At 45.0% G+C, this 14,190-nt stretch overlaps 1 protein-coding gene across 2 annotated transcripts in view; it reads right to left on the minus strand.

Annotated features, from left to right (window-relative positions):
- nrp1a (neuropilin 1a) overlaps positions 1-14,190 on the minus strand; it is a 65,709-nt gene that overhangs the window by 32,950 nt on the left and 18,569 nt on the right. For both annotated transcript variants that reach the window (XM_039790235.1, XM_039790234.1), the window contains exons 4-5: positions 9,984-10,165; positions 1,946-2,173 (exon numbers count right to left, since the gene is read on the minus strand). In XM_039790235.1, the coding sequence (XP_039646169.1) occupies positions 1,946-2,173; positions 9,984-10,165 (410 nt within the window). The remainder of the gene's footprint in view (positions 1-1,945; positions 2,174-9,983; positions 10,166-14,190) is intronic.

Genomic DNA, 14,190 nt, shown 5'->3' on the forward strand with positions numbered 1-14,190 from the left:
TTTTCCTTTGTAAAAATATGCATTAAAATGTGATAATAATGTGAGATATTCTCAGCTCTCCAAGCCTTCCCGGGTCTCCTCTATTAATCAACACAAATCTGGAAAATGAAATGTATGTCCCACCTCTAGTAGAGAACATACAAATGAGTTATGGAAATACTTTGTGGAATTAAAGGTCAACTACGTTCAATTCAAATCTACGGAGCTGTGAGCTCGGAGAACATTGAACTTCAAGTAAAACTCACTTGAAAAGGCGCTGTGATTTACACTTCAACCTATCACTCGGAACGCCACGGCAGAGAATACTGATGTGCACCAGTAGGTTGAATGCTCCTAGATAAGATTCTTTCAATTTTCAGCCACTGATGGGTGAAAAAAAAAAGCTTTCATCTGGTCCGCACCCCATGTTGGACTAGCCAGGAGAAAAACTGAAGAACTTCAAGAGGTGAATTCTCTCGCATGAGTTCAAAGCTTTCTCTCGGGCCATGGGGGCATTGCTTTTGAACACCACGTGCCCACTCTCACTCTAGGGGCCCTATCCTGCACCCGGCGCAGCGCAAAGCCCGACGCAAGTGTCTTTGCTAGTTTAAGACCAACGCAGTTGTCAATTTCCCATCCAGCGCCCACGTCGTTTGAATAGCAAATGCACCTGCGCCCATCTGAGCGCCCATGGGCGTGCTGGTCTTACAGGGAGGTGTGTTAAGGTGAACTCTTGGCGTATTGCTATCTAGAGGCAGTGGGAAGTAATCGCGCCATTGACCGACAAAAACCTGGTCTTAAGTCAATAACGTAGCACTTCATTATTTTAACGCCTGCTTCACCCTGCAGAGTTTTGGTGGCATAGTGCTCGTGCCATATCTGATCTGCTCGCGCGCTTTCACTTCACACACGAGCAGATCAGTTTCTTCTCCTGAAAATCTCTCCTTCCTGCTTAGCAAATCCGCCATCACAATTATAGCAGTGCGCCAAGGTACAAACGCGCCTGGCTTTTAAAGGGAATGGGAGAAGACACTCTGATGGGTTTATTGCAGGTTACGCCCAAAACACAGCCACGATTAACGTGTAAGACACTAAGTACAACTCTTTTGAATCATGGGGCTGGCGCACAGACCCTTTTTTTGGTTTCGTACCCGCCCTAAATGCACCTGCGCCAGGCGCTTCACGCTGTGCGCTTAGATCGTTAAAATAGGGCCCTCTGTCTCTTACCTGCTGATTTTTAAGACAAATGCGGTTATGGCGATATTTTATTGTCTGTCTGAATCTACACAGGAGCTGCCGCCTTTGCTCAACCCTGCGATCAAGAGACGTTGGCTCTAAACAGCACCAAGCCGGTTCAGTTCAAATACTCTCAAGGAAACGCAAGGAACTCGAATTCCTTTCAGAGTCACATCCTGCAAGATCGAATTATGTTTTCTATGTGTCAGAACAACTTAAATATCATAGCCTAGATTAGACCTCGGATTCCCAAATGTGCAGAAGCTAACAAATCCATGCAGCCTGTGACAGAAAAAGGAAGGGCGGGAGGCTCTCGTAATCAGGAAATGTTTGGAGTTGAGCGATGACGAGGCGTTCACACTCACACTGACAGACTCTTGGACCCCTGCCAAGTCTGGTTGAGGCAGTTAGCCCACTGGCCCGGATAATGCCATCATTCTGTGTAAACCTGTTCATTTTCACTGAGAAAAGCAGTGAGAAGTTAAGTTGAAACCCACCATCTCCCTTTTGACTACAGGATAGCAGATTCAATAAGCAGTGGGATTTCAACTATACCTTTTTTTTTTTTTATACCAGTGCTATTTTATGGAAGTTTAAGAAATGAAAAAGCACAACACAATAGTAATACTAACAAAGAGAAAACTAGTGTATGATTATAATAGAGATCTCTTGTAGAAAACCTCTTAAATTCCAGGTAAAACAGATCAGGCACAGATCTCAGCTCGCTCACCTCCAGGGAAGCCATCCCAGATCTCCAGTCTGTCATAGCGGCAGAAAACACCAGTAGGGGGAGTCGGGTCAGGCTCCAGCTCAAAGCTCTCGAACTCCAAGATGATCTCGGACATCTTGGGGGCAAAGATCATGAAGGTGCAGTCCAGGTTGTTGGGGTATTTCTCTGGGAAACCAGGCGACTTTATGACACCGCTGTTGGAGGTGAAGTTCCTGGAGCATTCGGGGCCTGCAGGGAGGAAACGAGATGGCAAGTGAGAAGATGAGACGAAACAGGCAAAGAGGAAGGGGCGGGGGTTGATTCTTTTGAATGAGTGTTGGTTAAGTGATCTGTTGCGGGTGGCTTTGTGTGGTGGATATTGAGAAGCTCTGCCCCCCAGCTGGTCTATTGAGTGGAGGGCAGTTTACGGCCCAGAGATGAGAGACCACCTTGATAGTTCTTCCATTCACCAGAGGCTACATCTGGGTCTCTCAACTCTCCTCTATGTGCCTTTTTTTCATTCCCTCATGGGCACAACCATCACACTCCTTCATCACTGTGTGTGTGTGTGTGTGTGTGTGTGTGTGTGTGTGTGTGTGTGTGTGTGTGTGTGTGTGTGTGTGTTTTTTTGTGTGTGTTTTTTTTTTTTTGTGTGTAAAATCTGTAACTCCCCGCAGCATGTGGACTGTGAGTGTAAACATTTGTGAAAGGCTTCAATCACCAGAATTGGCGATGAACAAACAGCTTGATTCACTGTGCAAAAACCTGTCTTTCTCACGCACGCACGCACACACACACACACACACACACACACACACACGCACACACACACACACACACACGCACACACGCACGCATGCACGCACACACACACTAACATACACACACTAACACACACGTCTGTGAGACATATGAGAGGTGCTCAGACAGAATAATAGTGTCAGTGATGGAAGGCGAGGGCAATGACTGCGCATACATCAACACACTCACACTTAAACTCACAATTTTAAGAGAAAGTCAAAATATTTATTCACAGCTCCCACGGAGAGCTGCCTTTCGGCTGATGTGGAGCATTAACACATTTCTTCATGTTAGCCACTTCTCAGAGCATCATGAGCACAAGATTATGATTTAAGAATGAGTGACGTGATAAAAAAAAATAAAAAATGACACTAACAGCTGCAGGATATTTTTTTAAGAGAGTGATAGATAGCACATTAAGATGTGTTTACTATGCATGCTCTAGCGCTGGGCCAGATTGTTACCAAGCCTGGCTTGAAAAAAAAAAAAAAGAGGACTACTGTCATCTGGGGCAATTATTTGGAGCCATTAGTGGCAGAAATGTGCACAGGATAATGTCATTTCCATGCTAGTCTGACAGCCGGGGTGATGGGCGCACAGGGGGCCGACTGAAACCAAAATTGCAGGGAGTTATCGCTAGATAGAGCCTCCTTGCTACAGTCATTTGCAGCTTAAATAAATGTGGCAAACTGCTTTTTCCACTGTCACTCAAGCTTCTTACTTGGCCCATAATTCAACACGATCAGGCCAAATTTTTGCCTGTCCACCAACGGAGTGAGCGAAGGGACTGAGAGCCATGTTGATTTTCTCTCTCCCCAAGTTGCAAGCCACGGCGAGCGGCGTTTTGACTCTAAAGAGAGCTGACATTTAGTGCTGCCGCTAAAGTGTGGCTTTCGAGAACAGTGGGCGCCATTAATTTCACAGCTTCCCCTCGTATTTACCCGCTGGAAAAGGGAGAGATGTTGTCGAGAGAGAGAGAGAGAGTCGGCCGAGATAAGAGGGTTGCAGGATGCTGCACTTTACCTCGCCGTATTTGTGGAGAAATGTCAGACAGTTTTGGGGGAGACAAAAAATCAACTATAGAAGCGAGCCACTTCTTTGAAAAAGTCACCCGTGATTCGCTGAGTGCTCTAGACAGCTGCAGTATGCAAAGTGCATTTCAGGTCAGCATGTTGAATTTCCTGTGGATATTGTCTCCTCCATCCATTTCATCAGCCTCCACCATGAGCCTTATCTCAGCTCAGCAGTTGACCAGAACAGATTTGGTCTTTGGGAATGGTTCCCTCTGAAAACCAGTCAAAATCCAGGCAATAGAAGAATCTTAACGCCTACACCGATTCAAATATTCCATAATATTTTGCCAGTATTAAGTTCAGTCTTACAATTTGAGGACATTTTTATTTAATACATGCATTTGTGAAATGTAGAGTGGGGCTTACAGTAAAGAGATGTAATGGCACTTATTCCCAGTTTAATTTACATAAGTCACTATCACCATTAGGCCTTCTTGTTTCTGTGCTTTTTTCGGAGTTATCATGACTGAGGCCGTGCCAAGGACAAACTCTCCTATTGCCAGCCCTTTTGTGCCCGGCTTTGTTTATACCCCCTCAAGAAAAGGACTGGGCGAAAACATCACAAACAAAATAGAGCGGCGAGAGAAGACAGAGCACTCTCGCAGGTCCCACCGGCGAGATAATCATCCAACAGATCTCTTTTATCTAGTGCCTCCACATGGGAGGGCTTCCGTCCCCCTGCTCCCCTCGCTGCACCCAGGATGCTTTGTGCTGATGTCTGCGTGAGAGGCATTCAGCGATATCAGTCACGCTTCTCTGTGGCGGCGGCGGCGGGCCGTACGGCGCGTTGTGCATGCGTCTGTGTTGACAAGGAGCTTCAGGAGACAAATACATCCCGTTGTCAGCCACACGCTAACACCCCTGGCCCTTCTTCTCTCCCTTTTTTCCTTTATTCTATCGCTATCGCAGTTGCTGGTGTCTTTCCTGGCGGATGTATCGCCTCAATATAAAAAGGGGTTAAAATAGGAAAGGTTTGATGCGGGTGAGGCTGACAGAAAACACACACTTTGATTGTTCCATTTCATCTGAAATAAAAAAATAAAAAAAATAAACTGTTTGGCCACCGTGCACCCAGTAGTCCAAACACTGCTTTTAAACAAACAGCTGAATTTACGACAGGAAGTTGGAAGAAAGAAAAAGATGTAACCTTGAACGCACACTACATTTAGTGGCAACCTCCAACCAGGCGCTCAAACATTTACTGCCGGCAGTAATGGATTCCTTTTAACTCTCGTTTATATTGGCGCCCCCTGCTGGCCTTCGTGCGGTTGGGGGGAGTAAACGAATGTCACTGTGACTCGCTCGCTGAGTGATTAGAGTTTCGTCGTAGCCGACAAAATGATATTTAATGTGGATCTGATTTCAATCTTTGCAAGTGTTAGAGATCGAAAATAAATCTTAAATAAATATGGTTTCAACATTAAGGGAGCAGGGCGCCTTTCCACTGTTAGTGTCCCTGATGACTTGTCCTCTATGTCTCTATTAAGCGGTTGCTTTAAGTGCTGAAAGCAGACTGCGGCGTTAATCATTGGAACAACATGGAGCCCAGGAACAGGCGTTAAATGTGACAGCCTCTTGCTTTTTTCATTTTTTAAAACTGTCTCTCTCTCTCTCTCTCTCTCTCTCTCTCTCTCTCTCTCTCTCTCTCTCTCTCTCTCTCTCTCTCTCTCTCGCTTTTCCCCACTTCTCTCTTTTTTTGTCCTCCATCTATTCATCTCTCTCTTTCTCCTTCATATGGGTTATTAGAGGCCGGAGCCATAGGGGCTGGAAGTGTTGTTTTTGGACTGCTCAGTAAATCACCACTGTTTATGTTCCATGTTGCTCTCTGGCTGATCATTAGCGCGGTTCACAACCCCTCCAACCCCCATTACTGCCCCCACCCCCTTCGTACCTCCTTTCCCCTTCACTCTGTCGTTACGCCGCGCGGACAGAGGGCTTAATTGTTGGTGGAGAATTCACTCTTTCGACCCTGAATCAAACATTAACCTGAAGCCTGGTGCGTGTCAGTCACTGAAACAGATGAGGTTTACATTTACCCATACACACACACACACACACACACACACCCCGAGGCACTGCACCACTGACATGGTATTTAGCGCATTTACTGTGCCTAGGCTGTTGTTTAAGGGATGACACAGTGCTGATGGGATGGGGGGGGATGGGTCACGGTCTCCCTCTGGCTCCCCTTAAAGATATTTGTTGTCTTAGGTTTCCATGAGGTCTGTGTGTGTGTGTGTGTGTGTGATGACAGTACGTTTCCATGCCAGATGTGACCTATGCGATCAGGGCGTGCCGTCCATGAAAGCAGAATGTGCCCCCTATTAAGCCCCACCCAACACACACACACACACACACACACACACACACACACACACACACACACACACACCTTGAACGTGTTTTCACAGGTGTATGCTCTGAGTGAAAGCGCTCGCATCCCAGTGACATGGTAAACAGGGCTGTTGCGTGAAGAGATGGAGCTTTTTAGTGTAAAGATGAAATAATCCTAGGCAGCCTAGTTTTCTGCTGAGTAATCGTGAGGAGAAAGGGGGATGAGCTTGTGGGTATATGCGAGTGGGAGGGAGGGAGGGGGCACTATCTCTGCCTCAGCTCCCACTTCAATGGGCCCTCTGCCAGCCTTGATGTGGCTCTAAGCTCATCAGAGCTGTTAAGAGAGAACACATGTTGTGCATGTGCGCATGTGTGTATTTAAAAGGGACGGATCTGTCCAGAAACACTTGAGGATTTTAAGTGAGATTCTGTCAGATGACAGGATAAACGCAGCTTTCAGTCTTCTACAAAAGCACCAGGATTTGGGCGGTTGGTAACCCTAACCTCATCTCGGTTTACTCTGAAATTATTCATTTTTGATCATACTGGTGGTTGTTTATCAAGTCAAGGCCATAGTTTGCCCCGACTCTTTAATGCACCATTTCATTACCGCCTGGAAGCCGAAGGCCTCCGCAGAGACATACACAAATACAAACAGCTTGCTAATCTTTGAGCTCCCTGCAGCTCAAAGATTCCTCACTCCCTGATTTATCCCTCTTCTCTATCTCTTTCTCCCCCACCATCTCGCTTTCCCTGCATGTCTCTTGCCAGACTTCAGCCAGTGGAGTGAGGCTGCCAATTTGCAGGCTACAAAATAAATTGCCCATGCTAATTAAGATAGTTGGATGGGATTGAAGAGTGGAGAGGGGTAGAAACGGATGTGGAAGCGGCCATAGAGAGCCCGCAAAACAACCTGTTCTCTTCCAATTAGACACTTTGCAGGCTACTGGTGATGAAAGCCAGGGCTACAAACGCCAGCATGTTGAAGTGTGTGTGAACATGTATTTACATAGTTTATTGCTTAAGTGGGTAAACCTGCACATGTAAACATACTTGAATAAGTTGGCGTATGATCCCTGAGGGGAGTACGTGTTTACACGCATGCTTTGTGGGTATATTTGTCTTCCATGTGACCTTTGCTTGTATAACCTGAGATGATAGGCAGCACCATCGCTGAGGTTGGCTTCCAGTGATCCCCACTCCTATAATCACAATGACAAACAGCCTGAATTCTTTGAATTCCCCTTCATTGGCATGCACAAGTGCGAGCCTCCCATTCCTCCATCCGTTATCGGAGCATCTGTGTATCATCATTAACGTTACATGTGTTAGCCAACACAATGTTTTCCCAGCTAATACCCTGCTTGTTGATAAGCTGTGCTAATCAGCAAGCTTTGAATCTCTCTTTCTTCTTGGTTCTCTCTCTCTATCTCTCTCTCTCGCTCTCGCTCTCACAAACAGGGCTGTTAATTGATCTCAGGGCCCTGGTGTTGGCGGCACCCAGAGCTGCACTAGTCAAAACACGGAGTAAACTCAAAGCACATCGAGGGTTTGGATCCACTAAGGTAGCGACGGCACACCTTAGTGCTCTCCTCCGCAGGGGGGATGGCGCTAGGTGCAAAACACCCAGAAGACAAAAAGTTCTGTCCTGGGTTTAATCTACAGCAACGCCCCTGAAGCCCCTTTTTTTCCACCCCAAGCCCTGATTCCCCTTTAAATTCCATAACCCCCCCCAAAAAAACACATATTCTCATCTAGGGCTGTGCAATTAATCGAAATGTAATCGTGATTATGATTTCGGCTCCCAATGATCACAAAAACAGAATAATCGAGAAAAACAATTGTTTAGCTCATTACGTTTCGCAAGTAAACTCTTATTTTTTCTTGTGTTCTAAATGAAAAAATAAAGTTTCAATAGGAAAAGTATTAAGGCAAATTTCACGTTATTTATTTTTTTTTACTGTTGATTTAGTTAACTTTTTCCACTGTTTTTTTAAGTTCAATAATTGCAACATCTTACCAGAAGTCAACGAGTAATCGTGTTAAATTATCGTGATTTCAATATTGACCGAAATAATCGTGATTATATTTTTTTCCATAATCGAGCAGCCCTATTCTCATCTAGCTCCAAGTCTCTATTCCTCTCTATTTTCTGTCTACACTAGCATCCATATTTCTTGCTAGTTCCCTATTTCCTCATATCTCAGCCCCCCCCCCCATGAGCTGATGTGCTCAGCGGTTCCCCTACCACCACTGGGCCCCCTAACACGCCTTATTTATAATCAGTCCTGGCTAATAGATGAGACTGGAAAATACCAAGCTAATCATGGAAGAATGTAGTAGATTGAACTGGCCTATCAAAGGGAAAGTAGGGAGTGTGTGCAGATGAGTTTGCGTATGTCGGGGTGGAGTGTCGCTTTGATCTGGTAAATGGAGCCCACACTCCTGCAGCTTCCCCGCCTGGTGACCCGCACAAACCCCAGACACACAAACGCACACAGGATAACACACACCAGCCCCGATTAAAAGGAAGGAGGGACCTCGCAGGGACATTCATCATGTCTCCGAGGTCACGGGAGGGGGCGTCCCATAGACTGCTGCTAAGGTTAATTAATGAAAGTGGAGTCTGTAGCACCTGTCTGCCTACAAGTCACTCCCCAGATATGTGCTGTCCTCCCCCTCTTCCTCCTCCTCCTCCTCCTCCTCCTTCCAGACCAAACAAAGAAAGGCAGCCAGCTAACAGGAAATTCTTCCTCCTGGGATGCTGTGTTCTGATAAGATAGACATCCCCTGAGGATATCTGCGGTTTATCATACATGCTTTCCCACTAAAATGACGCAGAGGACTTATTTTTAGGTTTAACATTAAGGAAGGAACCTCACACTGACTGTATGCCACTGCAGTGAAAGTACTTCCTAATCCCAGTTTAGTGGCTTTAATTCACTTCCTCGACAACCTGCTTGCCAGTGCTTATAACGGCAGCATTGGTGGGTTATGAGACAACGGGCCCCTGGGCACTCACAGACTTTGTGATGCTTCTGCCTCTTTTTGTTGTTGTTTTTGCGTCTCTTTGCAGTCATTTTGCGTCTCTCTCTGCGGTTGTTCACGATGTGAGGAAAATATGCGATAATGTTGTTGAATGTCACGACATCGATATTACTCGCGATAAATGAACAGATCAAAGTGTACTCGGTTCTGCATTTCTGCTACTTGCAGCATTCTGCTAAAATACAACAAAGCGCAAAGGCCCGTTCAATAATCGGGCAGGTTCGTACTCTTGCTGTGGATTGCCATCTAATGAATCAATGCTCAGCAAATTATGCCCTTGCTTCTTGTACAATCATTCGCACCAGATAAAAAAAAAACTGCTACAATTATGGAACATATGGGACTGTAATTCATTGGTTTCGAATAGAGCATATTGCATGCCATATTGGGATTGCATAATTTGATGCTCTGGTGCCTTGACTAAATCGCAAACAAACCATGAAACTACACGGAGAGGCTCTTTCTTGCCCCATTATCAGAATTATTCCTACAGCTTTCATAATGTATCGCGCTACGTATGTGTCACAGTGTCCGCGAATGACAAATTAGACTGAATTGACTTGTAATGTGGAGCTTATGTTATAACACAGGTTTCCTAACTTTAAACCAAGAACTTAATAGCTCATTTAAGAGGTCAGGTGGCACGCTTAATTAAAAAAAAATATATTGATGATGCAAAATGATATAATATGAAATATAGCTGTGGCTGTAGGTCTATTGTTTTGATATCCTATGTAACATATGAGGTAATATTCCAAATTAGCTGGGACAAAGTGAAGCTGCAGCTGTGTCAGGTCACCCACCTGTCTTGAAGATCTCATATCGAATGGAGAAACCCGCTCCGTGCGTCTCGTAGTCAGACACAAACTTGATGAAGAGCTGGTTTCCGGAGGAGACGACCGGAGAGGGAGCGATCTTCCCGCAGTACTTCCCCACCAGCTGGCCGCTCTCGTCCACGCCATCTCGCACCTCCACATAGTCGTACCTGAACAAGACAAGAGAAGAGGAAGCAGTGTTAGTCACAGTTTTCGAAAACACGTTTTTTTGATTTATTTTTGTTTGGTTTTCATTTAGTTCTGTTCTTGCTCTGTTCCCGTAGATTGGGTTTGTTGGAAATGACTATATCACTGTCATTACGCTCATGTTGGGCATGTATGAACACACACACACATAAACACTCACACACATGGAGATGAACACACAGATTCATACTCAGAGGACCACATACACGCAGAGCAACACAGCATATTGTGCAGGTAATGTAGTGGAAATAAAACACTGTGTACTAATGAGGTCTCAGGTTAAAACTCAGAGAACAGGTGGGCAGGTTAAGCTTTCATTATATCAACCCGGCACGGACACACACACACACACACACACACACACACACACACACACACACACACACACACACACACAGCAGAGGTGTTGTGCTCCCAGCAGCACTGTGGTCAGGTTTACGTAACTGCTTTGACTACTGAACTCCAGCTGAACAGTTGTCTCTCTCCTGTTAAACCACTAGATAACACTGACAGTGTGTGTGTCTCTTGTATGAGTGACAATGGGAGTCGAAAGTGATTATATCTTGGCCTTTGGCTTAGGCTGGTGTATAGAAAGAGCAGGTGTTAAAGCTGTTAAACACACACCCACACAAACATCACATTCAAATGGAATTTCAGACCTACGGCTATTGAAGGGAGCGGCGGCAAAGAGTTTAGGAGCAGCTTTGAAATAGGACTGGGAACCGGAGCCATGACACACACGCACGCGCACACACACACACACACGCACACACACACACATACAGAATCTGGCATGCGAAACGTAAGCTGGCCAACGAGGGTGGTCTCAACAGCCTTTGGTCATCATTGTGTGTGTGAGTGTTTTCAGGCACTTAAATGCACTTGAGTTGTGGTTTTAACTCCAGTGTGTGTGTGTGTGTGTGTGTGTGTGTGTGTGTGTGTGTGTGTGTGGTTGAGATGACTTTTCCGTGCTGTGTTTTTGACTGTGAGCGACGGGGAGTGCGTCGCTCAAAAAGCAGATTTCAGTTCATGTTTCCAAAGTCCCTAATTGCCCAAAACTCCCGTTCCCGCCAAGGTTTTAGCTCTGCGGGCCACTTATTGAAAATATTCCTGCCCAAACCCTGATGACCTGCTGCAACGGTCCTCCATCTTCATCAGAAACCAGAAGAAAAAAAATCCAACTCACACACAATGAATGAAGAAATCCATTTTGATGCATGTTAAGTGTAACGTGAAGCAGGTGTGCGGACACATTCAGCCACACACATCACGCTCTTTCTGTCTCCTCCTCCCTTCCTCAGAAAATATGTGCCTTCTGGGCAACAGGGCCGATTTTCATAGTTCTGCTTGATTCCCAAATTACTGTCAAAACATCACGTCTCCTTAGCGATCCTGAATTCACTTAATGCACAGGATTTCACACAAAAAGGCAATTTACACTTTGAATGATGGCTCAGGGTGGGCTAAATCCCTCAGGTGGGGCCTGACTTGTATCCACACGCACCCTTTGACACCTTTTCCACAAAAATGGTTTCCTTCACCTGCTTCAAATTTAAAAACAAAATAAAACATATTTGTAATACAGAAATGAAGTTACCAGAGGGGATTTGGAGGAGGTAGGGAGGGTAGTCTATGGGTTCTTATACACCAAATATAAAAGCAAGAAGCAGGAGGGAGCTAGTGAGAGAGAAGGACAGAGACTAGAGTGTAACTAAATGTAGAGCTAGACAGATTGTGGCACTTCTTGAAATTGGGTCCCCTGAGGAGTTGCGGTGGATGGATGACTTCACTCGTCCTTCTGCTCAGATGGAGTGATCTGAGGTGATCTGGAGATGTCAACATGGATCAAGTGCTGCTGCTTCTTTTTCTTACATGTTTAGGCTTTTATGACTTTTTTCGACCTACTATACTATGGCTTTTTTTTCCTCACTTTTTTCAACATGCTATACTATGACTTTTTTGTTTGCTTTTTTTCAACATGCTATACTATGGCTTTTTTGACCTGTTTCAAAACACTATATACTATGACTTTTTTGACATACTATACTATGCGTTTCTTATGACTTTTTTCGTTTTGTTTAAATAAAAAAAATCCTTTAAGAGCTCAGTCCTCTTATTTCTGTTTTAAGTCCCCTGCTGGAGCCGTTTGGCCTCTCGTCGTTTCTCCGTTGTGTGTGATTTCAGACCAGGTCTTCTTCCTCTCTCCTCGCCGGGCCACCAGCTGTGGCAACAGCCAAGCTCAGCTCACACAAGTACCTTTGTTTCAGCTACTTTACCAGCTGCAGCACAGTCAAAAATACTAGTTTCATTTGGTGTTTACAATGTTATTCCTGCCCACGCTTTGCAGCTAAATGGCCATGGAGTTACTTACTATTTAGTTTGAAGGTCTCCCCTGAAGCAGAGATCATGTTTCTTTCTGCAGTAACGATGTCATTGTCTAGTTTAGTCACCAGGGCAAATATTTATGAAGAAAGAATTTAAAGTTACAAAACTCATCCTTTTTTTTTCAGTAAAAATGGAAGTTATTATTGTCTTTTCAAAAGTTTTGTTTGTTTGTTTGTTACTGAAAAAGGGGCATATATATACACATACACACACACACACATATATATATATATATATATATATATGAACTTTCTTAATTTCAATTGAACTTTAAATTTGGGTTGAAGTCATGTTTTTTTGCCTGTAATTTAGTGGACAGCGTTGATCAGCATACATTAAAAGAATATTTCAAGAAGATGCAATAAAAAATAAGTGATACAATTTCCCCCCCAATGTTTGTGCAATATCTCCTCTCCTCTCCTCTCCTCTTTTTTCTTTTTTTTTCTCTCCTCTCCTCTCCTTTTCTCCTCTCCTCTCCTCTCCTTACTCACAACAGAGAGCATCAATCTTTCCGTGGCTCTGCTCTGTTGTATCAGCAGACTTATAATTCACCTCAGAGCCTCTGTTTCTGCAGCTATCTCTCCCCCCACCTCCCTCCCGCTCCACCCAGCAACTGCCAAAAGCTAAACATTGCCAGACGCCTAAAAAATTGATGCTGAGATGCATCGTTGAGATGAAGAAGGAGACAAGAGCAAGCTGAAGTAAGCAGCTGAAGGAGCTGAGCAAGTGTTTGTGTGCAGCTTGTGTGTGCATATGCACGACATATGTGCAAGCGTGTGTGTGTGTACTTGCAGAGCATTATGCAGAGCATGTTTTTATGTGTGTGCGCATGAACCGTTGCCAACCAATGTTTGCATTTTGCCTGTCCTCACAAACTCCTCATTCACCATCCAAACAAGAGGACTGCTCTTATTTTAGTTTCTATCTCGACTCCTCACACCTGCAGAAAAGCTGTTTATTGCATTTGTACCCTGGTGCATCATCAGCAGCTCGGATGGCCCTCGTAAAGGCAGCACAGCGGGAGAGAGGATGCAGATGGAAGAGAGAGTACGCCCTGGGGATCCTCGCTGTGCCCTATGTGCTAGTAGAGACAGAAAGAGCACCTCCTTCTCCAAAAATGTCTCTATTTGTGCCTAAACGACTGGTGTGTCATCCAGAACTCCAGCGGTTCTGCGCCAGTGGGCCCACGCGCTCTGCTCTACTAACACAGATCCATCCAGGCCCTTATCATCTGGAAGACATTATGGCTAAACGCTTGGCGGGGCACTTTGACGGCTCCGAAAGGCTCTCCTGTTGCCAGCTGTGTTAAACGTAGCTCTAATCCATTGCTCTAAACATCGGTGGGGACTTGCTTCTAGGGTTGAGAGTCCATGGGGAAGATAGAGGACAGTTAACAACCTCTATTTAGGATCATAAAAGAAGAACATGGCCGACATTTTAAGCCCGAATGGTCCCACAGTTTTTTGGGGTCCTCCTGACCTTCCAATTTAAACTTAAATTCCTCTTCTTAGGGGGCCTGTGTGGTGATTTTTTCATGTTGTATCACTCCTGTTGTTGTTGTTGTTGTTATTCTTCTTCCTCGTGACGGTACAATCCAGTCAAG

The sequence above is a fragment of the Perca fluviatilis genome, chromosome 22, assembly GCF_010015445.1.
Source record: "Perca fluviatilis chromosome 22, GENO_Pfluv_1.0, whole genome shotgun sequence".
In the NCBI taxonomy this organism is placed as follows: Eukaryota; Metazoa; Chordata; class Actinopteri; order Perciformes; family Percidae; genus Perca; species Perca fluviatilis.